This window comes from Dipodomys spectabilis, unplaced genomic scaffold (assembly GCF_019054845.1).
Source record: "Dipodomys spectabilis isolate Male_0828 unplaced genomic scaffold, ASM1905484v1 ptg000018l, whole genome shotgun sequence".
Taxonomy (NCBI): Eukaryota; Metazoa; Chordata; class Mammalia; order Rodentia; family Heteromyidae; genus Dipodomys; species Dipodomys spectabilis.
In genome coordinates, this window is record NW_024870695.1 from 22,759,748 (window position 1) to 22,785,210 (window position 25,463).

The following is a 25,463-nucleotide window of genomic DNA, read 5'->3' on the forward strand; positions in this document are numbered from 1 at the left end:
TTCTCACGTGAGTGGAGCACTCCCAGGATGAGCCTGCCCAATTACCCACTCTTCCTTCCCACACGGGAAGAGGTGCTCAGCAACACAGAGTGACCAGTGAGGGACGTGCCGCGGGCAATGGGAAGGACCTGGACAGACAGGCAGGGTCTTGTGCGTCTGTTAGAATGTCTCACAAACACCAGCCATGGTTACGTGCCTGCCCATCTGTGCGTGGCACTGTGGGCCTCTCAGTGTACATTGTTGATTGCACAGGACAGCGACTCACAAAAAGCCACCTGTGGGGGGAGAGCCACCTGCGGGAGGAGAGCCACCTGCGGGGGAGAGCCACCTGCGGGGGGAGAGCCACCTGCGGGGTAGAGCCACCTGCGGGGGGAGAGACCAGCTTCTCAGTGGCAAGGCCTGTGCAGTCAGCAACCAGCTTATTTTGCCCCCCCTGGCTCAAAGTCCAGACCTCTGAGCTTAAAGAAACCAGGAGTGTCAAGAGATAATGGCCCCTTGCTCCTCCAACAGGTATCGGTTTGGGGCAGGAAGTGAGGACAGTGAAGAGCAGCCTGGCAGAGGCGGAGCTGGGGAGACCCAAGGCAAGGCATGTGGACAGTTGGGGGGGGGGGGGGAATTGACCTCATAGTTCACACAGTCAGTGCAGCCTGGTGACCACACATCACATGTCACATGACCACATGTCACATGCTCACAGTGCAGCAGAACACAACAGCCAGGCCCTACCTCGTAAGGGTGCTGCTAGTGACACCAGCACGGGTTGGATGAGGGCTATCAAGAGAAAGTAGATATCAAGAAAGTTCCATAGGTGGGGCTCCAGTGGCTCACACCTGTTATCCTAGCTACTCAGGAGGCTGAGATCTGAGGATCACGGTTCAAAGCCAGCCCAGGCAGGAAAATTCATAAGACTCATCGCCAATAAACCAACAGAAACCAGAAATGGAGCTGTAGCTCAAGTGGTAGAGCACTAGCCTTGAGCTGAAGCGCTCAGGGACAGCATCCAGGCCCAGAATTCAAGCCCCATGACCGACAAAAAAAAAAAAAAAGAAAAAAATGAAAAGAAAAGTTCCACAGGGGACATCCAGACCAGAGCACTGGCTGGCTCTGGAGTGAGCAGGATGGGGAAGCCAAGGAAACCTCATGGACAGACACACTGGGGCCAGAGGAGAGGCAAGGAGCCAGCGTGGCCGAGGAGGTAGAGAGGGCAAGAAAGGGAAGTAGCTGAACGGGAGAAATGGGGCCTGTGGGTTATCTCAAGGAATTTGTTATCTGCCAAAATCTGTATGGAATCCTTGAATTGTCCTTTCCAAGAGAAGGAAAAAAATGTGAAAGATTACTTTCTTACTTTCTTTTTGGGCCGGCAGGGGGGGGGGGGGGAGGGGGAGCTACTAAGGGACTTAGAGCCTTGCACTTATAAACGGTACTCTTCCACTTGAGTCTCCCTGCCAGCCCCTTTACACACTGGTTATTTTTTTTTTTAAGATGAGGGTGTACCTTGATACCCAGGCTGCCCTGGACTGTGATCCTCCTATTTCTGCTTCCCCATGCAGCTGAGATGACAGGTGCCTGGATGTACACTTTGAAAAGGTTCTCTGGGACAGCCAAGCTTCCCTTCCACGGTCCAGTATGGCCAATCCTAGACTAGTCCCCATCCTGTCTCTGACCCTTTTGCCCTTGAGCAAATGACTTAGTCCCTGCCTCCCTGGCCTGGTTTATCCTAGAAGGCCAGATGCACAGAAGTGTGTCTGGTCCTCGATGGCTGTGAATGGAAAAGAGCAGTCTGGGAGCCGCCCCAGAAATGACTGTGGGCCCCACCCTCGTTGCTTCTCCCATGGGACCACTGTACCCCACCCCCTCCTCCTTCCCCGGCCTCATTCTCACTGTCCTGGGAAACCCTGACCTCTTCCTTGGCAGCCAGATTCCCCTGTCTGCCGCCAGCCTCCTGGAGAGTTGCTCCCGTTCCACAGGCCGTGCGTGTGGACATCTTGTCTGAAAATTGAAGGCTGAAGTGCAGGAATTAGTTATGATGGACATAAATTGAATTTTAATAGAGATGTACATGGCACCGAGCCAGTGTGCTCAGGCTCAGGGAAGGTAGTAATTAAAAGTTAACGAGTTTAGAAATGTTGTAACCCACAGGGAGGGTGGGAGAGGTGGGCCGGGAGGAGCAGGAGGAGGAAGAGCAGCGGGAAGAGGCGGAGGCCCCAGCCGGGCTCACTGTCCTTCCCCTGACCCTGAGGCTGGCTCTGAGATCCCTGTCTTCATGCATGGGCCCAGCCTCCCACAACAGGGGTGGTGGCACCGTTCTGAGGGGCCTTCAGCCCACAGCCCTTGGGGCCGTGCACCAGCCACTCAGTGCTGTTGGCACTGGAGGTGGGCGGGCTCTTTGTCATCCGGGCGGGCTCTGCTCAGGAGCTGTTCTGTAGTGGCCCTGACTGTTAGCCACGGGATGCCCATAGAGGCGCACGTGGCACCCCACGGTGCCTCCAGACCCTGCAGATGTGCACTGGGGACATCACCCTGCGTTCAAAGCCAACATCCTACAGACAGGCACCCGTGTCTGCAAGCCTTTCCCAGCTGGATCCAGAACTGCCCTTCCTGACAGGAGTCCTGCCATGCTGGGCCTAGCTTGGCCCCATCTGGTCTGGCACAGGAGGGGGGAAACACAGTGCTGGCTGCCTCTCTGGTCCCCCGCGGGGCTCTCTTTAGGCCCTTCCTAATTTATATCACCACCAAAGCAGCTGCCACTTCCTGTCCCACAGGTGGCCCATGTCAGTGACCCATCAGTGTGAGATGGACGGGGCAGTGTTCACCCCCCCCCCCCAGCTCCTGACGTATAAACTGTCCACCCAGGCCACCTTAGGGAGTGTCCAAGGCACCCATGGGAGAGGTTATGGGCTGTGACCAACAGTCCCAGTTACCTTTGACATCATTAACACGGCTTCTAGAAACATCTGGAAACATCTCCTGGTGAGCCCCAAACTCCAGCCTGTCCTAGCCTCCCTCCCTGATGTGGGGGGTCCAGGCCGGCGTCAGTGTCTGCCGTAAGGGACAGGAAGAACCACAGGAGAGGTGCATGCATGGGAGAGAGGGAGGAGGGAGGACAGGGAGGACATCTGAGGGCCAGGGTCTAGGGGGCGGGGCAAGAGGCCCAGCTGGCTCTTTGTGACACCCCCCCCCCCATGGACGTTGTAATGATTATGTCAATTAAAACTAATAAGTTCACAGAGTACAAGGAAAGGCGGAAAAAGAAGCCAGAGCCTCTGAAACCTTAGCTGGCTCCGTTTCCATGGCAACCTCTTTCCTCACCCTCTCCTTAATAGGTCTTGGCTTGGGAGGAAATGTGGTGGGGTAGGGGAGCCTCCACTCTGAGGAAGCTGGGAGTAGATAGGGGTGTCTTCTCCTGGGATCCTAGCCTAAGGAAGAGGAGTGCTGGGGGGTGGGAGAGCGTGGCCACCAATCACCTTAAGCTGTAGACCTAGCGCCCTGTCTTGAAGTTGGGACAGCAAGGCTCAAGGAGAAATGGCTTCCAGGGAATGGGGCTAGAGCAAATGGCAGCAATGGGACTGGGCCTATGTCCTCGGTCACCACCAGGCACTGCTTGGACCTTACCAGGGTGCCCAGCTGGGCGCCTGGGGACCTGGGGCCATGCCTGCCCCTGCATCCGATCAGCCCCTCCCCGTGGATGTCCGCTGAGCCCTCTTCCCTCCGTGTCCCCTATGTTCACTGGATGGGAAAGGATGGAACCGGAGGAGATTTCCAGAAAGCAGTGGACAGAGGTGGAGGGAGGAGCTGCCGTATCCCAGGCACCCTGGACGTCCATCCCTGCCCTCTGTGGGGTCCCCAGCTGCAACACTGCCCAGCTATCCGGTGTGTCCTCAGTGCCCTCCTGGCTAGTTCCTCACACGGCAGATGCAAAAACCCACAGCACCAGCTTGTCTTCCTATTTAAAGATGCAGACTCGCCAGGCACCAGTGGGCTTGCACCTGTAATCCTAAAGAGGCTGAGATCTAAGGATCACGGTTCAAAGCCAGCCTGGGCAGGAAAGTCAGTGAGACTCTTAGCTTCAATTATCCAGCAAAAAGCCAGAAGTGGAGCTACAGCGCAAATGTCAGAAAACCAGCCTTGAGTAAAAAAGCTAAGGGACAGCTCCCCCAAGAAAACCACAGGAACTGAGGCCCAGAGAGGCAGGGACAGGTCCAGGGTCACACTGCAAGTGAGGGTGGAGTGAGGGACATGGATCTCCCCACCTGCTGCTCTGCCAGGAACAGTCTGGAAAGCACAGATGTGCATACCCACCACTCCCTTTCTCCCTCTCTTTCCCTCACCCCAGTTCCCAGTGGATGATGCATTTTCCAGGGCCAGTCCAGGCAGCCTTGGGGATCCAGACTCCCCAGAGTCGTGGTGCAGAACATGCAAATGAAGCTCTGTCTGCTGCCTTTCATGAACCGCTCCAGAGAAAAGCTCTTCCCTGATGAACTCGGGCTATTTATTTCCACCACGAGGAAATTTAACATGCAAATTAGGAAAGGTTTGATCATTCATCACCTGAAATTGACAGATTGGATTTGGCCTCAATCCCTGGTAACCGTAGCACACGGATGGGCGTAGGGCATTAGAGGTCCACAGGGAGGAAGGGGGGGGTGGGCTCCCTCCAAGCACATATGCTTCTTATCATGGGCCGCTTCAAGCACAGAAATGAGTTGATCTTTGTTTCTTCTTGAACAGCTGGGTCAGAGAGCCCAGCTGCCCCTGGGGTCTCCCCCTCCCACCCCTGCCCAGCTCTTCCAGGACACAGAAACTAATCAGACCTTGACTCTGCTCTAGGTCCCAGCAGGCAATTGGCCTCAACAGGTGCTAAGGGAGTTCATCTTGACCCCTGCTTCCTGGAGCGGCCTTCGTACACACACACACACACACACACACACAGACACACACACACACATCCTCCCCACCAGCACCCCTGAGAGACTGCCCTAGGGCTTATTTGTGGGGGTTTTCCCAGGTCCCTGCCCTGCTTCTGCCCTACATTTCTGCTCTCTAGCTTGGGTAAGCCGGGCTTCCTGCAGTGCTGTAGTGCTGAATTTGCCCACCCAGGGTGGTGGGGGGCTCTTGAGTGTATACTTGGGGTGAGGCAGGGGACACAGAGGGATTATGGTGCCAGCTGGCAGTCCGCTACAGTGGGCCAGGAGGTGCCGGGGCATTCTCCAGGTTGGCTTGAGAAGAAGGGCTGAAGCCCCAGAGGGATGGGGAGGGAGAGGCTATTCACCCTTCAATCAGCCCCCAGCAAAGCTTGACACAGGCCAGGAGGACAGCCTGTGACACGCCATGAAGACTCTAGGCCCCTAGAGATCATGTGCTCCCACGTGCACCCCCTGAGGCTGGCCAAGGCTGGGCAGTAAGGGAGACCAACCACACAATGTGACGAGAGTTGGAAAATCCTGGGGCTGCCGCCTCTTCCGTCTCCCCACCCTAGATCACGCCTGGCCCCGGCTGGTGTCCAGCGACCTCAGCATTCACCTTTTCCAGATGGCCGCCCCTCATGGGTCTCCAGAGCCTCATTAATGCAGTTCTGGTCTGGTTCCCCCCTGAGGAGCCTCTGAAGTCCCCTGCACAGGGTGACTTTGGAGAGTGAATGGCAGTAGCAGGTGGTGCTGGATGAAGATCAGGGCATCAGAGGGAGGGGGCGGGGCCACCAACGCCACAGGCAGCTACCCAGGTCTGCATGTGTTCAGAGGACCAAGGGAGGAGTCTGAGTTGAGTAGGACCAGGGCACAAACAGCCACCTGGGTCAGGCTGTACCTCAGGCTGCCTGTAGGGCAAGCGTTTGCCTGGCAGCTCAGACCTCCTGCTCAGCCTCGGGGTCATTGGGGAGGGACCAAGGGCACTGGTCCTTGCTCCCAGGACAGAAGAAGAAGTGAATGAGAGCAGCACTGTGGTAACCATGGCAACTCACCTGAGTGTGACAGCACTTGTCTCCTACCAGCGCACAGTAGCCAAGAGCACAAAATCTGGGACATTCGGCTGGGGGCTTTTTGTCACCTGCTGGCTGTGTGATCTCAAGCAAGTTGCTTAATATCTCTGTGCCCTGGTTTCCTCATCTTTTCCATCTGCCAAATTTAGACACAATGCTAGCCTTGTAGTGTGACCAGAAGGAATAAATGCATTATGGCAGGCCAAGGCTGCAGACAGTGCCTGGCCCAACAAGTCACACAGCAAATAAAATACTGAATCGCAAACCTTGGCTCTGCACTGCACTGGCAGAGCTGCACTGTAGACAGAGTCTACACAGCAACGTGGGTATTGGCTGCGGCCCCATGGTAGGTGCTGTCAGGCCCAGGGAGTGATCGGCCAGCCCAGGCTTGCTGGATACCCACTGGGTATCAGACCAAGTGTCAGGATGCACCAGTGTGGAAAGGCTAGGGGTGTATGTGGGATTCCCAGATACTGGCACTCAACGGGGTGCAAAGGTGGGAATGGGGGGGAGGAGAGACAGCCCAATTCACCTACATGGCTATAACAGGTCAACTGATGAACTCATCAAAACCAAGACAGTGTAGCTGGTTCTCCACATAGACCACCCTCCATCTAGACTCTGCTGGAGTTTAAGATGGCCTTAAGGGCAGGGGGGAATCAATCTTGAGGATTTTTCTGCCCAGGCTGATCTTAAACCTCGATCCTCAGATCTGGCCTTCCTGAGTAGCAAGGGTTAGAGGTGTGAGCCACTGGTGACTGGTGGATCCTTTTTTTGTGGTTTTGAGTAGCTCACAGAACTCAAGGAAGCACTTGGGTTTGACAAGCTGTGGTGGAGGGTAGAGGGACACATGGAGAGACATGAAGGGGGAAGTCTGATGAAGTGGGGTCACTACCCTCCAGAACCTTCCATGCATTCAGCTCTCAGGAAGCTCTCCTAGTCCTGGCCTTTTGGTTTTTGATGGAGAATGTGTTGCTTACATGAGACTGAAGCGTGGGCTATGGAGTAATGTTAGAACTGGGCATAAAGATGCAGTTCCACATCTGTAGATTAAATGGGGAGAGCCAGCCAGGCCTGGACGGCTCGGTACCTCCCTCTCAGGCATACAGCAGAGTCCCCAGTGGAATGGGAGGAGAAATCAGAGCTTCCATGATCTGCGCAAGGGAAGAAATCCTAATGAGAAAGGCGTGATGAAGCAGGATCTGAGGGCAGCCATGATCTGTTTGTCATTACGTCATGGTGATCCCGCGGCTACTTCTGGAGACTTAGCCATGGCTAGCTTGGCTCAGCACTGACCTGCGTCAGGACTTCCTGGGACAAAGAGTAAACATGGCACCATACACCCTCGGCCGGCAGCAGGACTGCCTGGTACCCCAGGGGGGCCTGTGCCCAGCTCCCCTCCACCTGCCAGGCAGCCTCCAGGAGGTGGTACTCCTTCTCCAGGTTTTCAGCCATCATGAATCCCCATCTGACCTACAGGAGACTGGAGAGTAGGGCTGGGCTGGACAGGTAGCTCAGGCCAGCTGGGCAGAGCTGGGCAGGGTTCATGCCAGCACAGCTACTCTGGTGCCCACCTGGTAAGCCTTCCAGTGTGTGCCCCCCCCCACTTGGCATGAACTAACCATGGTTCTTGGTGATCATGTCTTTGCATGGTACAGGTGTTGCACCCCCTCCGCGACTGCCCAGAGAGGACAAGAAACCTGCCCTTGGTCACCCAGCCGGCCAGTTCACAGAGTGGAAATGCAAGGCCTGTGCTTGCCGGCCTGCTCTGGGTCTGTTTAAAAACACAGAAAATTGCGGGGTGCTGGTAGTTCACACCTAGCCCACACCTGAATCCTTGCTACTTGAGGGGCTAAGATCTGAAGGTAGTGGCTCTAAGCCAGCCCAGCAGGCTGTAGAGCTGTGACTCAGTTGCTAAAGCACTCGTCTTAAGCCAAAGGAAAAAGCTAAGCAAGAGTACACGGTCTTGAGTTCAAGCCCCAGTACCAGCAACCAAAAAACAATGGTTAAAAACACCCAGGGTCCTCCTCCTTCTAACTCAAGCCCTTTCTACCTCCTTTCCATTTTCTCTGCGGCCCAGGACCCTGCCCTTCATCAGCCACCACCCTCCCCCGAGCCAGCCCAGCCGCCCTGCCCAGCCGCCCAGGCTATCGGGCTCTGTGCAGTCATTGGACACCTGTCCACTTTGCCCCGCCCCTTGGCACCATCTCACACAGTCCCCATCCATCATCTCTCATCTGGTCTATGGCAAAGACTGAATTAGCCCCCACCTTGCCCTTGACTGACTCCATCGACTCCCTTCCTGCATAGAGAGCCTCACAGCAGCACAGTTCACAGACACGGCCGATCTGGGCCAGGCCCTTTTCTGAAAGGTTCTCTTGGAGCCTGTTGGTGGCCCAGCTAGTACAAGGGCACTGTGGACGAGGTGAGCAGTGGCTATGTGCCAATAAAACTTTATTGGGGGAGGAAGGGGAGGAGATTTGAATGTCATGCAATTTTCACCTATCACAAAATACTCTTTGGTTCCATTCCAAAGAGTTTACAATATAAACACGAATGTGTTGGTATGCTTATGGTAAAAAGGCTGTGGGCTGTAGAGTTGGAGTGTGGGCGCTAGTTTACTAATCCTTGCCTAATACTTTTTTTCATATGTGTATGTGCTGGGACTGGGGCTTGAGCTCCACCTAGGTGTTGGCCCTTAGCTTTTTCCACTCAAGGCTGGTACTCTTATCACTTGAACCATAGCTGCAGCTCTAGTTTTGTGGGGATTTTTGTGTGTTTGTTTGTTTGTTGTTGGATAATTGGAAACAGGAGTCTCACAGACTTTTCTTCGAACCACGATCCTCAGATCTCAGCCTCTTGAGTAGGCAGGATTACAGTGTGAGTCACTGACACTAATAAAGTCCTGTCTTTGGTCATACAGAGCAGTTAATTGAGCCGGGCGTCGGTGGCTCACACCTGATGGACACACGGCCATCCTTCTCATTGACCACAGGGCCTGGGGATCAATTCGAGCATGTAGGATCACCCCTGGGGAGGCCTCTGAAGCAGCTATGCAAAGGGTCATCATACGAGCTGAGCACCATCTGTAGGTAGAACCTCCATGCTACCTGCTTGTAGTCCCACAGAGCTTCAGAGATGGGCAGATTCGAGGGTCCCAAGGAATGCTGAGGTCAGGACCAGGGCCCTGTGGATTTCTGAGTGGGGAAGCAGCCACACAGGGGCACTGTAAGCCCAGAGTGTCCTTCCTGGGTCTCGGAAATGATGTGGCATCGTTCCTGTGGCGTCCTTCCTACAACCCAAGGCTGTTGCTTACAGTCTTCAGAGCATAGATAATATCCATCAATGCCCCTAACTCCATCACCCCTCAGCATTGCCAGATAGCTTTTCTTGCCAGGCTTGCCCCTCAACCTGTAGTAAACCCAGCTGGTTAGGTTCCTGTGACTGCTGGACCAAATTATCACCAACTTGGTGACTGGGACCAATGTTCCTACAGCTAGTGCAGTTCTAGAGGTCATAAGGCTTAAAGTCAAGGTGTCTGCATGGCTGGTTCCTTTCTGAGCCTCTCTGGGATGTCTGCCCATGTTCTTGCTTTATCTAGCACCTTAGAGGGGCCTTGCTTCCCTTGGCTTGTGGCCCTGTATCACATGAATCTCCGCTACCATTGCTGTGTGTCTTTCTCTCACACGGATTCTGCTGCCTCCCTTTCAAAGGCCCAACAGGATTGCACCGAGCCCACCAGTCCATCTGGGATCATCTCCCCATTTCAGGAGCCTGTCAGCTGCCAAGTCCCTGGCCTTTGGCTTCCTATGACTGCTGTGGCCGTGTAGCACAGAGGGATGGCTTAAAACAATAGAAATTCATTTCTCACAAAGCTAGAAGGTGGCATCAAGGTGTGGACAGAGCCACACCTTCTCTGAGATCCGGCCAGGAGCACAGCATCCTTCCTCAAGCTCCATGGGCAGAAGCTGGTATATGTGTCAGACTCTTACCAAAGATGGGGGATGGGGTCATGGAGGGAAACACGTGTGTGGAATTATAGCTCTGGATAGAAACCACTTAAGACAGAAGAACAGAAAATCACTATTTCTATATTTCAAGCTGATGGCAAACTCAGGCTCCACCCATCTACTTCCTATGTGGAAGAACATCATCCTCAAGGCTCCACCCATCTACTTCCTGTGCTGGAGAGTTCTACTTCCTCAAGGTCTCTCTGTTCCTCTTCCTCCTCTACCTCTTCCTCTTTTTCCTCCTTCTCCCCTCCCCTCTCCTCTCCTCTCCTGAGCTCACTTCCCTTCCTTACCTCTCCCCTCCCCTGCCCTTTCCTCTTCTCTCCCTCCTCTCTCTCCTCTCTCTCCCATCACCAAACTGGCCAGTCCTTAGCAAACTGCCCAGCCCTCTTCCACATCCAGTTCTCAGCCTGTTTTGCAGAGCCCTCTTTCTCCCATTAGTCATCCACAGTCTGTCCATGTGTGAGGGACAGCAGGGCTAACAGGCAAACCGTTCTTCAAGGTGAGCCCCCAGGAACGAAGTTATGGGGTACACGTCCAGTTAGGGTTCATGTCCTCTGTGTGCCAGGCTGCAACATGCTGGGTTCCTCCTGGCTGTGCACCCTGGAGCAAGTTGCTTTGGATCTCTGGGCCCCATGCTGTGGTCTGTGAGCCGAGGATGAGATGGTTCTTATGTTAACCACACCTCCTACTGTGCTGTGCTGGGTTAAAAGAGTTGATATGTGTTAAGGTTCTTCCAACAGTGACATTTCTTATTATTATAATAATAATGGTTATTCTACGAGTTATTATTACACAGCAGGTGTGCTTTGCCTTTGAATCACCGTGGACAGAGTTTAGCAAAAGCAAGCTCCCAATGTAGAGCCACTCTGCCTCTGGCCAGCCAAGTCTCAGTGCCACCTCCATCCCTTCCAGGGGTACAAGGGTAGGATGAAGATGTCACATACACACACACACACACACACACACACACACACACACACACACACACACACACACCATAGTGTTTTGTGCCTATTTCCCAGAGGGGCAGGATCCTGGATCCCTGAGTCTCATGGTACCCACTGTCCCTGAACCCCTGTGGGTCTCTGCTGCCCACCCCTGGTAGGCATGGCCCCCTGTTGTTTCCCTCCATGAGCACAGTTTATTTGGGGAGAAGAGGCCTAGTGAGAACATGTGTGCATATGTGTATGTGTGACAAGGATGTGCCTACATGCTGCACAAGTGTGTTCGAGTGTAGGCAGTAGAGTGTATACACCATGATGTATGTGTGTGCACCCCCAGGCACATTGTAGCCTGCCTGCATGTGATCTGTGTAGACGTGTATGTACACACGTGCACCCAAGTGCACACACGCCCTTCCCGTGCGTGAGCACCACCCCCCCCCAGTACATCTCCAGGCATCTGATTTATTAACCAGGACAATACAAGGAGAGCGTGCCTATTATTTCTGGTGTCCGCATCCGCTCCTGACAGCTTCGTGGAATTGAAATATCTTATTTAATGTGAGTAAGAATCATTTTAAATATCAACTGTGACACTCAAGGACTCGAACCAAAAAGGGCATTGTGTGTTTCCCCGCGTGCTGGGGAAGATGCCACATTTGTTAGGCAGCTATTTTCTCTCCTGCTCTTCTCTTTGTCTCTAAAAATCCAATTATCTGTCCTGGTCCCTGTCCCTGCTGTCAGGCCATGCCTTTCTCCCTCAGCCCCTCTCTGCATCTCAGAAGAGTGGACGGAGTGGCAGGACCACCCCATAGGGTAAATCAGGACACTGGCATGAAAAGAAGGATGGGTAGAGACCCTTGCTGTGACTTCCTTTGCCACCCCCTTTGCTGCCCGCACACCAAGCCCTGCCCTTAAAGCAGCGAAAGCCCTGTGAACTAGCTAAGTGTCCTCCATCCAGCAAGCTTTCCCCCAACCCTGCCGTTCTCCAACAGCTCAAGACGGTTGTGTGGGTAGCTATGAGATGATCACCCGCATAGAGTGAGGGGCAGGACAGGAGACTGGGTCTCCAGCTTCTAAAGGAGAGAGATTGGAAGTTTGAATCTGCTTACATTCGCATAAGGATGCTGATACCATTGAATTGTGGATGGCTATAAGCAAGAGGACTGGATCTGGGAATGTTCATATATCCCCCCAGGCCCTGGATCCAGCCCTCATCTCCCTGCCTTGCCTCTCCCTCTCTGGACAAAGTATGAGATTGCAGGTCAACCAGAAAGAGGCTGCCAGCTACCTGCTATAACTGTCTCTCCCTCCTCCTCCCCTCCTCACCCCCCCCCCCCTTCCTCCCTGGGGGAAGCTGGCAGCCATGGAGATGATGATGGCCTTTACTTTCAGGAGATGCTTAACAGTGAGCTGGGTTTGCAAACCAAGATACTAGCTGCCTGACTCCCTGCTGTTCCCAGCTTGCAACTGGATGGCATGGAGCAGGATTCCCCCGGCCAGAGAAGCAGTGGGCAGAACTGTTAAATAATGTTGAATGCAAGTCTGAAATGGGTCTAGAGTGGCAATCAGGCAGGCCAGGGAAAAGGAGGCAGGAAGATCAAGACAGGAGGGGACAGAGTACCTCTGGCCTGTCCAAACCCTTCCTCATGATCCCAGGTGGTGCCGGGGCATCTGGCTGGAGCAAAGAGACATCAAGTGTTCTGCAGAAGTTGACTTTCATTAAGGTTTACATTTCTCCACACATCACTGACAGCCGCAAACAAATCCAGGTGCAATGAGTCCCTGGGGCCTTCTTTTATAATGTGTCCTTAAATTATATACACAAAGTGCACTTTTTAAATTTTATCTTTAAAATAAAAGCTATGTATGTATTCGATAAAGAAGAGTCTGGTGGCATAGAAAGACATAAAATCAAAAAGTGGAAGTTTCTCTCCCTCCCCTTCTTGGCTATGTCTCCCAAAAGGGAGATAACATAACTTTATCTCAAAAAATCTCTTATATGCCAGGCGCCCATGATTCACGCCTGTAATCCTAGCTATTCAGGAGGCTGAGATCTAAGGATCCATGTTCAAAGCCAGCCTGAGCAGGAAAGTTCATGAGACTCTTACCTACACCACCAAAAAAGCCAGAAGTGGAGCTGTGGCTCAAGTGGTAGAGTGCTAGCCTTGAACAACAACAATAAAAAGCTCAAGGAAAACACCCAGGCCCTGAGTCCAAGCTATGACCAACATACACACACACACACACATGCACACACACCCAAAAAAAGAAGAAAACCTCTTGTACACTTACCAGTGTGTTTATGTGATCATATGTGGGTGTGTTTGTATGCATATATGTTCGCATGTTTATATTTGCATATAGGTGTATATTTATGATGTGCATGTTTGTGTTTGTAATTGCAGGTATTTATTTGCATGTGTGTATTTGCACATGTGTTGTACACACATATAAATTATATACAATTTCCATTTATCTATATGGGGCCAAATAATGTCATATTATCACACTATTCTTTGATAGTGATGGCATAGGGATTAAAAGACTTAAATTATTTTTCTAAGATCAGTTTGCATGATCCAAAACATTTAGCTAACGGTTTGGTGGCCAGTGTCACTAAATAGCAGCACCTAAGGATAAGCCGTTCTTCCCATTTCTGTCAGTTCTGATCTTGTTTAGCCTCCTGTGACCTCATACATTTATTCACACAACTCTTCCCTGCTCCCTGGCTTCAGCTTCCTTTCTGTGCTCTGTGTATCTTGGAGATGTTTTCTATTTCCTCCCATCCAGGTATTTTTCATTCATTCGGGGACCACAGCATCATTTATTGATCCAATTCTATTCTGATGGACGTTTAGGTTGCCTCCAATTTTCCTTTGTTTATCTCTGCCATCTCAAGCAATGCTACAGTGAACATTCTTTTGCATATTTTTGTCACATTGTTGCAAATGAATCTAAAAGGCTTGTTGCCCAGGAGTGCAGCCCAGGGGTCAAACAGCTTGCATGACTGAACGCTGATAGACTTTGCCCCAAAGGTTGGACCTAGTTGCTGTGCCACCCAGAGACCTGAGGGCATGACCCCTCCCTCTTACCAATAGTGAGGTGACCGTATCTGAAAACCCTTCATAGTTTGACATAGGAATAGTGATTTGTTTTGAATTTCTTTCATCATGAAAGAGGCAATGCATCTTTTTTATGAATTTATCAACCATTTCTATTTCTTTTCCTCCCCTTAGTACTTTTTTTTTTTTTTTTGGTCGGTCATGGGGCCTGAACTCTGGGCCTGGGCACTGTCCCTCAGCTCCTCAGCTCAAGGCTAACGTTCTACCACTTGAGCCATAACGCCACTTCTGGCTTTTTCTGCATATGTGGTGCTGAGGAATCGAACCCAGAGCCTCAGGCATGCAAGGCAAGCACTTTACCACTGAGCCACCTTCCCAGCAACCCCTAGTGCTTTTTTTTTTTTTTTTTGTCAGTCGTGGGGCTTGAACTCTGGGCTTGGGTGCTGTCCCTGCGCTCTTCAGCTCAAGGCGAGCGCTCTACGGCATGAGCCACAGCGCCACTTCCAGTTTTCTAGTGGTTTATTGGAGATAAGAGTCTCACAGACTTTCCTGCCAGGGCTGGCTTTGAACCGTGATCCTCAGATCTCAGTCTCCTGAGTAGCTAGTATTACAGGCATGAGCCACTGGCGCCCGGCTTCCCCCGGTGCTTTTAACAATGCTGGATTATATTTGTAAAGGTACAGAACCCTGCAGCCCACCTCTCCCTCTCTTTCTAGCGCCCTCCTAAGGTCACTCAGCATTGTAGCAACCCCAGCTGTTTCTCCAAAGTCATTTCACCTGCTCTGGGGTGAGATGGACCAGCAGGAAAAACCACATACCCGGCCCAGGGTTTATGGGGTGAAGGAAAAAGACAGATTTTCCAGAGCTTGAGCACCTGCTTTCTCTCTCGTCATACTGCACAGTAGCCAGGGACAGATAAGCACTGCTACTACTGGCAGAGATAAGAAGGTTCTAGACAATACTGCAGAGTCAGAACAAACAACCCATGTGTCTAGCTTCGAGTAAGGCATGCACAATATCCAAATGAGAGGTGGGACCCTGGGTGGTGCGCACAGCAGATTTGGAATCAGAAAAGCTAAGTAGGAGCCAGGCACTAGTGACTCCAGCCTGGAATCCTAGCTCCTCAGAAGGCTGAGATTTGAGGATCGAAGTTGCCAGCCCAGGCAGGCAAGTGCATGAGACTCTCAGCTCCAGATAGCCAGCAAAAGCCCAGAAGGGGAGCTGTGGTTCAAGTGGTAGAGCACCAGCCTTGAGAAAAAAAAAAAAAAAAAGCTCAACGGCAGTGTGCCTAGAATCTGAGTTCAACCCCCAGGACTGGCAAAAAGAAGGGAGGGAGGGAGGAAGTGGGGAGGGTAGGGGGCTTGCTAGCCCTGCCTGTTACTACGTGTGAGTCTAAGATCAATGCCAAGGAATGAATGAATCTCAACACCCTTGCCTCTACAATGGGGATTCTAATAAAAGCCCCTCCACCATGGCATTATTGTGGAGATGGAGATTAAGTCAGCAGCTCCCAGATGCCCGACCATGGTAGCTTGTCACTATACAGATAAAATGAGAAATGTGGTGGTAGTGTAGTGGGCTTTGCATAAAATGAAATTTAAATTTTCGTTAAAACTGTCTTTATGCTGAGATTATGTCTTTTTTATCATCTCAGAAATATTCTTTTTTTTTAAGGTAAAATGCTGACTGTTTCTATTTATTTTTCTCTCCGTGGCACTTTTTTAATAGTATTCCTTTTTTTAAAAAAAAATGCTTGTTGCTTGATAGTGTTGCTCTTTGGTTGTTTGGTTTTAATGACCTTGGCAGAGTAAAAAGTTGTGAGGCTTATGTTGATCCCCGTTTTTTTTAAGTGTTACTCGTCCCTGGCATCCAATAATCTGAGAATTGCTGTGTGAAATGAAGAAAGACATGAAAGGTACTTAACGTGGCGTCGGATGCACAGATGATGCCCAGAGAGGTCTGGCTGTTGTGTTGTCGCTGGGAAGGTGACAATGGTGATGAAGGTCAGGGTGATAGTGATCCTGACGGTGGTCTTGGGGCGTTGATGATGGTGGTGGTGGACATGATGGCGGTGGTAGTGATGATGATAGTGCTGGTGGTGATAATGATGGTAGTGATGGTGGTGGTAATGACTATGGTGGTGGTGGTGATGGTAGTGATGGTGGTGGTAATGACTAGGGTGGTGGTGGTAGTGGTGATGATGATGATGATGATAATGATATGCCCTAGCCTGGAGTTTGTATGAAATAGATCTGACAACTCCTGGGGATGGGCTCCTCCCTCCCAAGCTTGGCATACGAGAGGCTGGTGGTAATGAGCTTGTCCATGAAGGCAGCTGGGCAAAGCCTAGGATACTCAAGGTCTGGGGAGGGGCAGTACAGGCCCAACCTCTTTGTTGTTCTAAGGACCTTGCTAGACCTTCCCAGAAATGGAAACAAGTGATCTCCCAGGGCCTACAGGGGAGCTAGTCCCCGGCCCCGGGCCCTCCCACAGTACACAGCCCCATCACCCGAGCCTGGCTGTCAGGAGCTCCTCTCTCTGGTCTAGCCCTCCCTGACTCTCAGCCAGGTAGAGGACACCTGTATCTGCTCTGCAGTCACCCGCCCCGTGCCGCACTCTGCCCTTTAGGGGAATCTCTAAGGAGGGGCCGGCTCCAAGTCAGGCCAAGAGCCCAAGGCACAGAACGCTGCTGTGCAGTTCGGGGACCCACCAGCCTCCCTCCACTGAGCCGCAGCGAAGCTGTCTGTCAGGCTAAGGAAGGACCGACACAGGTCATCTGGGGAGACATGTAAATTTCCCTGCCTCTGTCACCTCCATCCATCCCAATGAACACTTCCCCCACAGTCCTGGGCTTGGCTCCCCACATGTCTCTGTCCTTTGGGTCACACACAGGGGAGGACCACAGAACCCACACAGCCTCACAGGCCTGGCCACAGGGACCCCAGCCCAGCACTTCCTGTCCTTGGGAAGTGCAAGCTACTTCCTGCATGGCTGAACAAAGGCTCAGGGTTGTGGGAGGGGACCTCCCTGCCCCCCCCCACCCTTTCTGGGATCCCATGAGTCAAGGGACTCCCTTGCCTTATCCATTCCAGAAGATGATGACCCTGTGACCTCTGACCCCTGAGCCCCACCTGACCTGCAACTGCTTGTTTTAACTGTCTTCTCTGTCCCCCAGGTACATGATCACCAGCCTGGATCGCACTCACGCTGGCTACTACCGCTGTATTGTAAGAAACAGAATGGGGGCACTGCTGCAGCGGCAAACTGAAGTCCAGGTGGCCTGTGAGTCCAGTGGGGGGGGGCAGGGCAGGCGGGGGTGTACAGGGTCCACACCTGCCAGCCACGCCCAGCATGTTCTTCCACACCCTCTGCGGACCAGTGGTGGCCCGCCCTTCCCACCTGTCCAGCACTTGGTAAAAGAACCAAGGCCCAGAGAGGAAGTAGGTCAAGGCCACTTCGCTGACCAATGGTGACCACATCTGCTGGCATGGTGACCTTTTACTAAGCCCGAGACTTAAGAGCTCTCCAGAAGAACATGACCCACTCTTTCCTCCTCAGATGGGAGCAGCCAGTCCATCTCTTCACAGGGTCTTCACCCCAGTCTTTGGGGGTCTCAGCCCTCTTCCAGGCAGGTTTACCATTCTCCACCCAAGGAGACCCTGGAACAAAAAGAGCATGGGGGTCCCCTGGGAGTCCTCAGGGAAGGCTGGGAGACGCCTTAGTGAGGGAAGCAGAATAGCAAGTCAGGGATACTCCTAGAGAGGGAGAGGGCAAGAGGAATAGGCCCCCACCAAGCCTTTGGGGGTGACAGTCTTCTCTCCAGTGCTCCAGAGGACATGGAGCTTTCTCATACCGTCCACCTTGGTGGGCTTGTTCCCAGCAAGGTTTCCCCAGGGAAGGAAAGGAAGATGACTTCAGAGAAAAACCCAAAAGGTAGCCAGGTGCTGGTGGCTCATACCTGTAATCTTAGCTACTCAGGAGGCTGAGTTCTGAGGACCGTGGTTCGAAGCCAGCTAGGGCAAGAAAGTCTGTGAGACTCTTAGCAAAAAGGCCGAAGTGGAGCTGTGGCTCAAGCCGTAGAGCGGCCAGCCTTGCGAGAAAAAGCTAAGAGAGGGTATGAGGCTTTGAGTTCAAGCCTTAGTACTAGAACAAAAGGGGGAGGGGTGAGGAGGAGGGGGACCTCCCCAAACGACTCCCAGATCCACCTCTTCCTAGAACACCTGCAGACTGCTGGAAGGGGCTCATTATGGGTTATTTCGTGCTGGATCTCTTAGGGGGAGAAACTGGAAGATGTATTCTGAATGGTGGGAGGGTGAGACTCCTCAGAGAGCCCTGAAATCTTCCCAGGAGGGCCTCCCTCTCATCCGGAGCCCCCGGGAGCAGCCTCTGAGCCGACACAGGGGAGGGCCTGCCATGCAGAGAGGAGGCGAAGAGAGAAATCTGAAAGAAAATCTCAAGTGAGGCAGAGTGTTGATGATGATTATGAAAAACAGCCGTAATCAAAAGTGGGGGACAAATTGGCCCATAAATCAAAGGCAGCTCTGCTTATGCCCAAAGAGCAGAAAAGCCCCAAATCACAGCACTGGGTTCTGGCAGCTGTCCGTGCCAAAGGACGCTTATGCTTCCATTAACCCACCCCAGACCAAGGGGATGAGGGGGCACTAGTGGCTCACACCTGTAATTCTAGCTACTCCACAGGCTGAGATCTAAGGACCACAGTTCATAGCCAGCCTGAGCCAGGAGTCCGTGAAACTCTGATCTCCTATTACTGAGCAAAAAGCTGGATACCAGTGGCTCATGCCTGTAATCCTAGCTACTCTGGAAACTGAGATCCCAGGACTGTGGTTCAAAGCCAGGCAGGTAGGGACATCCATGAGACTCTTATCTCCAATTAACCACCAGAAAACCAGAAGTGGTGCTGTGGCTCAAGTGGTAGAGTACTTGCCTTGAGCTGAAGAGCTGAGGGACAGCGCCCAGGCCCAGAGTTCAAGAACCATGACTGACAAAAAAAAGCTGGAAGTAGAGTTGTGACTCAAGTGGTAGAGCACCAACCTTGAGCAAAAAAAGCTCAGGAACAGGGCTTAGGCCCTGAGTTTAAGCCCTAGGATGCACACACACACACACATGCCCAGGGAGGTAGGGGAGCTGCTGTGGGCTGGCCTCCAGAGGAGCTGGGCATACAAATGTATGCACACTTGTGTACATGAGAGTATGAAAATATGTTTGTGTGGTTGGTCTGCCCCTTGGTTCCTTGGAGGGGCAGCATGTCTGTGCTCTGTGAGCACACATGCATGTGCTCGAGTGTGTGTTGATACAGTCTGCCTCCATTTGCTGTATACTTATGGGAACATAGGTTCTAAGTATGTGTACATGTGCACACAAGGGTGAGGTGTGTGTGTATGCAAGCATGTGCACATAGACGTACCTATATGCATGCCGGAGGCATGAGTGTGAATGTGTGCATATGTGTGTAAATGTATGCATGTAAATGTGTGTGTGCACACTTCGATATGGGGTGCATGTGTGTGGATCAGTGTGCTCTTGATGCCCATGTGTACAGGAGAGAGTGAGGTGTGTGTGTGTGTGTGTGTGTGTGTGTGTGTGTGTGTGTGTGTGTGTGTGTGTGTGTGCGTGTGGAACCAGAAATACCCTTCGGGACGCCCATCAGTCCACACTCTGAGGGGTGATAGGTGCAGGGTCTGCTCCATGCCCTTGACCCACAGGTAACAACAAGAACTTTCTAGAGTTGATCACCCCTGAGCTGAGATGTATGGTCAGCATCCCTGTGGCTTTTCTTTGTGGCTGGTCCCTCAGCCCATACTTCCTCTTTCCACCTGCTTCTTCCTGATAGGGAGTGGCTGTGAACCCAGCCTCCAGCCCTGCTTCAAATGCCAGCTCATAAGAAAGATGTGAGCTGTGTGGTCCTGGGCAGACTACCTAACTACTCAGTGCTTTCACCACCTCATGTGTTTAAAAGGAGCACTGCTGTGGTTTCAGGGTAGCTAAGGATTGTAAGGACGAATGAATCAATGCAACAGTGTGTGAGCTATTCCAAATGGTCCTCAGCCCAGCTGATGCTTGGCAGGGGGTTGAGGGGGGGGATAGAATTCCTTCTCCTCAGCCAGGAAAGACATTCTGGAGGACATGGAGCTTTCTCATACCGTCCACCTTGGTGGGCTTGTTCCCAGCCACCCCTCTGCAAGGCAAGGGCGGGGCCAGAGGAGCAGGCGGACCCTGCGGTGTGCAATAAGATGATGTACGCGTGCTCCATCAGGCCTCACAACCCTGAGGGTGGGTGCCTCCTTAAACCTTCCTCCCCCTGGGTCCTTACCTCCCCCTTCACCACCAAGAGCCCCGGGGCTCTGGCAGGCTTCTGCATTTGTCTGTCTGTCCATCTGTCTTCCAGCGCAGGTGTAAGCCTCCGGCTCCTTGCTCTTGCCTCTGCCTTTCCAGATGGTAAGGGTTTTGTCCTGGGTTCTCACAAGTTGGCTGACCTGTTTGCCTCTCTATGGGTCCTGGAGCCGGGCAACTCCCCCTTGACCCCTCACCCGCCCTGGCTCCCAACCCTGCCCAAAGAGGAACTATGAATCAGGTCCCAATGACAAATTAATAAGGCAGCTGTGCTAACAACTAATGATCATGGCAAAGTCGTTAGAAAAAGATTCTTTACATGTTTTTAATTACAGCAATTAAGGGGAAGTCAATAAAACTTCTCCCCTCCCTGGTCCCCTTCCTGTCCCCTCCACAAGCCTCTTCTTTGAAAGTCACCGTCTGTCTCCCAGCCTTCAAAGAGAGCCGGGAGAGTTAGGAGATCCCAAGTCTGCGTGCCTGGGCCCCTCCCCCAGCCCTCTCTTACCTGGCTCAGGCTTGCAATTGTCCAGCCCAGTGCCAGACCCAGCCACGTGCCATAAGCCCAGGGCCTGGCCTGGAGAGCCCAGCTGCTTCTACCAGCCGCTTAGCAGCTATTCCAAAATGGGGCTGCAGGGGAACCATTTCCTTGAGTGCTTAGGTAAATTACTGTGATTAACAATTAGAGCTCCCCACCACAAGCCTAGTACTGCTCTAAGGAGTGAGGTCACAAACAAAACCCAGGACAGCGGTGCCTGAGGAGACAGTAGCTGACCATGATTACAGAAACATATACTATATAACATATGACATTAGGCCCATGAAAGAATATATGGAGACAGATGAGAATGAGAGGAGGAGAACAAGACAGAGGACCTCACTGATACAGTGGTAGTACTAGCCATTAACAAAGTGTCTCAAAGGAAGGGGCATGAACCTGCCAAACAGGGAGGCAGGAGGGGGTAGGGGGTGGGGAAGGTGGGGGAGGGAGATAGATCATTTCAGGTCAAGGGATAAAGTAAGTACAAAGGCCCTGTGGTGAGCTTAGGGATCTGAGGCCAGTATGGCTAGATCAGAGAGCAAAAGAGAATAGGGAAGGTTGAGCTGTGGAGGTGACTCACGCCTATAACCCTATTTATTCAGGAGGCTGAGATCTGAGGATCTCGGTTCAAAGCTAACCCTGGCAGGAAAGTCTGTGAGGCTCTTATCTCCAATTAACCACCAGAAAACCAGAAGTGGCACTGTGGCTCAAAGTGGTAGAGCTGAATTGCTGAGGGACAGTGCCCAGGCCCAGCGTTCAAGCCCCACGACCAACAATAACAACAAAAAATTTCCATGTGCATAGCCTACGCTACAATTCAAAATCCCTCAAGGTCCCATAGCCACAAGAGTTTGTCCTCAGTGGCACTCACGTGGAATTCTGTGCTGGTGTGAAAATGAGCTGCCTGAGTAGCCAGAAGGCACATCTCAGTAGAGACGTACAGAACTTCCCTGCACATCTGGGTTTGAGCATGGTTGATGTAACCGCCAGCTCTTTAGGGGTGCATCTATATGTGGGGAGGGAGAAAGCAAAGCAGTGAGGCTCATCCCAGCAATCAGGAGAGAAGGAGCCTGGGGAAGGGGGTGGAGGGAGGGGGACGTGTTCCAGTGTTCTGGTTCATGAGTTGGGTGATGGGTAAGAGGTGTGCATTTTCTTCTCCTTCTTTAAATTATACATGTAACTGTATTCACTTTCTGCATGCATGATATAGTTCATGATTTTAAAATGATTGAAAAGTACACAAATGCACCGACGAGGGTTCTGAAGTAGAAAACACTCTTTACAGGACCTTTTAAGCTATAATAAAGACATCAAGAAGAAGTTGCCAGGCTGGGCACCAGTGGCTCACGTCTCTAATCCTAGCTACTCAGGAGGCTGAGATCTGAGGATCATGGTTCAAAGCCAGCCCGGGCTTTGAGACTCTTATTTATTTATTTGTTTGTTTGTTTGTTTAATTTGCTAGTCATGGGGCCTGAACTCTGGACCTGGGCGCTGTCCCTCAGCTCTTCAGCTCAAGGCTAGCGCTCTACCATTTGAGCCACAGTGCCACATCCAGCTTTTTCTGCTCATGTGGTGCTGAGGAATTGAACCCAGGGCCTAATGCATGCGAGGCAAGCACTCTACCACTGAGCCACCTTCCCAGCTTCCCCAAGAGACTCATATCCAATTAACCACTCAAAAAAAAGACCAGAAGTGGAGCTGTGGCTCAAAGTAGTAGAGCTGAGCAAAAAGAGCTTAGGGACAATACCCAGGCCCTGAGTTCAAGAGAATAAATTGCCAGGAAGAAGAGGCATGGTTCAATGGCTCAAGCAATGGAGTACCTCCCTAGCAAGCTCAAAGCTCTGTGTTCAATTCCCAGCACTGCCTCCAAAGAGCAATGTACTGTAGGCCACACAGAGCTGTGTCCCAGGCAGAATGTGTTGGTGAAGGTTGCAGCACCTAGTTGGACATACTATGGCATGAGGACCCTGGGCCCCAGCCTCTGTCCCCTTCCTCCCTCTGTCCCCTCTCCTGTCTCCCTCCCCCACCCCCGGCTGGCAAGGCTGACTCAATCTTAGCAGCCTCTGACTGCTGAGGTTCGACCCACCCATGGGATGCGTGCACAGACAGACATTTCCTGCTGGGAGAGGCTGGCTCAAGGGTAACGGTGGGAAAGAATGGGCAGGCACTGGGACCTGGGAGCCAATAAGATGGAGAGATTGTGTGATGGAGAAGTACAGGGGCACATCCTCATACAGCCAGGACCAATGCCACTAAGTGCCTCTCCCTCCCCAATCCCACTGTACATAGAGATACAAAGCCAGCCACACCGCCATACATGCAAATGAGCGCACAAACAATCCTCCATCCTGCCACACGTATGTGCAGCCATCCTCCCATTCACACATAGAATCATACATATAACCTCCTACCCACCTACACAGACACACGTGCATACAACCATCCTTCCCCCTGTACCAGATGAGCATGCATGCATCTGTAATTCAAGCCCTATAGAGACAGACATCATCACTTTCTCCATCCCTCTATCCCTCCACTTACCCAACTACCTATGCAGCCAGTCACCTCCTCCCCATCCATTCAGTCATCATCCATTCACCCCCAGGACCCTCCAGATCTCCAGCCAGCATCCACCCAGGAAGTGAACAAGTCTACAGTCTTGCCCCGCTGGCCTTTATTTTCCCTGATTGCCTCTGTCTCCTTCCTCCTGGCCATTTCCTCAGGACTATACCCTACCACATACACACACACCTAGATGAACCTCACCCAGTTCCCAGCCTGCAGTGGGTTCTTCCACTGGTCCTGTCCTGGAAGAACCCAGCCCCTTTCTTCTCAGCAGTCGGCACAGATGCCTCTGAATATTTGCTTATGGGTTCATTTGCCTCATGCCTGCTTCCCCAGCCAGACTGTACGCTCCCCATGCGTACCTGTCTTGGGCACTTACCCCACTGTGAACCGGGTCCACATAGGGCTCCATAAAGAGCTGTTGAATTGAGTGAGACCCTACTGTATGCAGAGCAAGGGTCCAGATGTGGGGGATGGGAGGGGCAGGCAGGGGGATTTGCTCCGGGACAAAGCAAGGAGAACAAAGCTACTTCTGCAAGCTTAGCACCCAGAAGAAGAGTTAACAAAGGGGCGTGGCTATTGGTCATGAACGCAAGCAGAGAGAGTTTGGAGGGAGATGCATTGGGTCCAGCCCTGACTGACTCAACAGGGACCAGACACTTTATCTCCATGAGTCTCCATCTCCTCGCTGACCAAATGGAGCTAATAAAATGAGAGAAAGAGAGGCGAAAGAAACACCATTACCATGAAATTGCTTTAAATTGTTTAAATATATCTTCGGAATTCTACGGCTTTGTTTTTTCAAAATAGATAAAAATTACTGTAACAAGTGAAACCACTGTGATTTATTTGTGCAATTCTTTATAGACAGAACCATGCACAAGAAATTAATAAACAACTAAGAATGCGTATTTATTAAAATTGAGCTTGTCATATTATTGGAGGATTAAATGTGCGAAGTCTGTCTAGAGAGAAGGTAAGAGCTCGACAAGTCTGGTTTGGAATTCTGTTTGGATAGTTTGAAGTCTTTGTTGAAGGGGTAATGCTTAAACTAAATGATGAAAAATGTATAGAATCCCAGTATTTTAATACTGAAAACATTAGATATATTTCTTTAGCACTTGCCTATGTATTCTCCCAGCTTCTATGGCTGTGTAATAAATTACCCACAGATGCAAATGTGTACCGCAATAATTTATTATGCTTCCAAAGTATGTGACTCTAGAATGTGGACAGGACACTGTGGGAACAGCTGGGGTCTGTTCCACAGTGACTGAGATCTCAGTGGAAGACATGAAGGCTGTACCCAAAACCACCTGGAGAGCCACACCTGGAACAGGTGCTGGTGGGGACTCGGTATCACCTGGAGATCTCTCCATGCCGAACATGCCCGTGTTGGCTTGACATGGGTTGAGCTTCCTTACAACATGGCAGCTGGATTCCAGGAGAGTGAGAGCCAGTGGAAGCTTGGATAACCCAGCTTTGAAAGTCACACAGCATTGCTTTCAGCATATTGTATTATTAGATATTAGGCCCCCAGGTTCAAGGAGGGAATATAAGTGGGAAAAGTGTAAGTTGCCTTATAAGGAAAGTGTGGGGGAAGGAGGATAAATATTGATGCAGCCCAGATATTGCTTGGCAACCAACATAATATCTCCTATAATCCTTATAATCTTATAATCCTCAGTACCGTCCATGAAGAAGGCCCTTTTTTCCATTTCTAATTGTGGAACAAAGGAAATGAAGGCTCAACATGGTCCAAAGTTTTGCCAAGTGTCACAGCAAATGAGCAACAGAGCTGGGATGTGAACTCAGGTCTCCAAACATCCAACGCTACCACTAACCTTCTATCTTCCAGATTTAGAACAAAGATGCTAAACAGTCAATGCTTAGCTTTTGTCTTGTTTTAGCGGCACTGCGGCTTGAACTTAGGGCATCACACTTTCTAGGCAAAGCACTCTATGACTGAGCAATGACTCCAGCTCTTTTGTCCCCCCACTGGTTATTTTTGACATA

General features: G+C 51.6%; 1 protein-coding gene across 3 annotated transcripts in view; it reads left to right on the top strand.

Annotated features, from left to right (window-relative positions):
- Sdk2 (sidekick cell adhesion molecule 2) overlaps positions 1–25,463 on the top strand; it is a 230,419-nt gene that overhangs the window by 114,473 nt on the left and 90,483 nt on the right. For 2 of the 3 annotated variants that reach the window (XM_042674174.1, XM_042674175.1), the window contains exon 1: positions 17,175–17,275. In XM_042674174.1, coding sequence (XP_042530108.1) covers positions 17,233–17,275 — 43 coding nt within the window. In that variant the 5' untranslated portion in view covers positions 17,175–17,232. Of the gene's footprint in view, positions 1–17,168; positions 17,276–25,463 lie in introns of those variants that run through there. The other variant, XM_042674176.1, reaches the window with a different exon arrangement.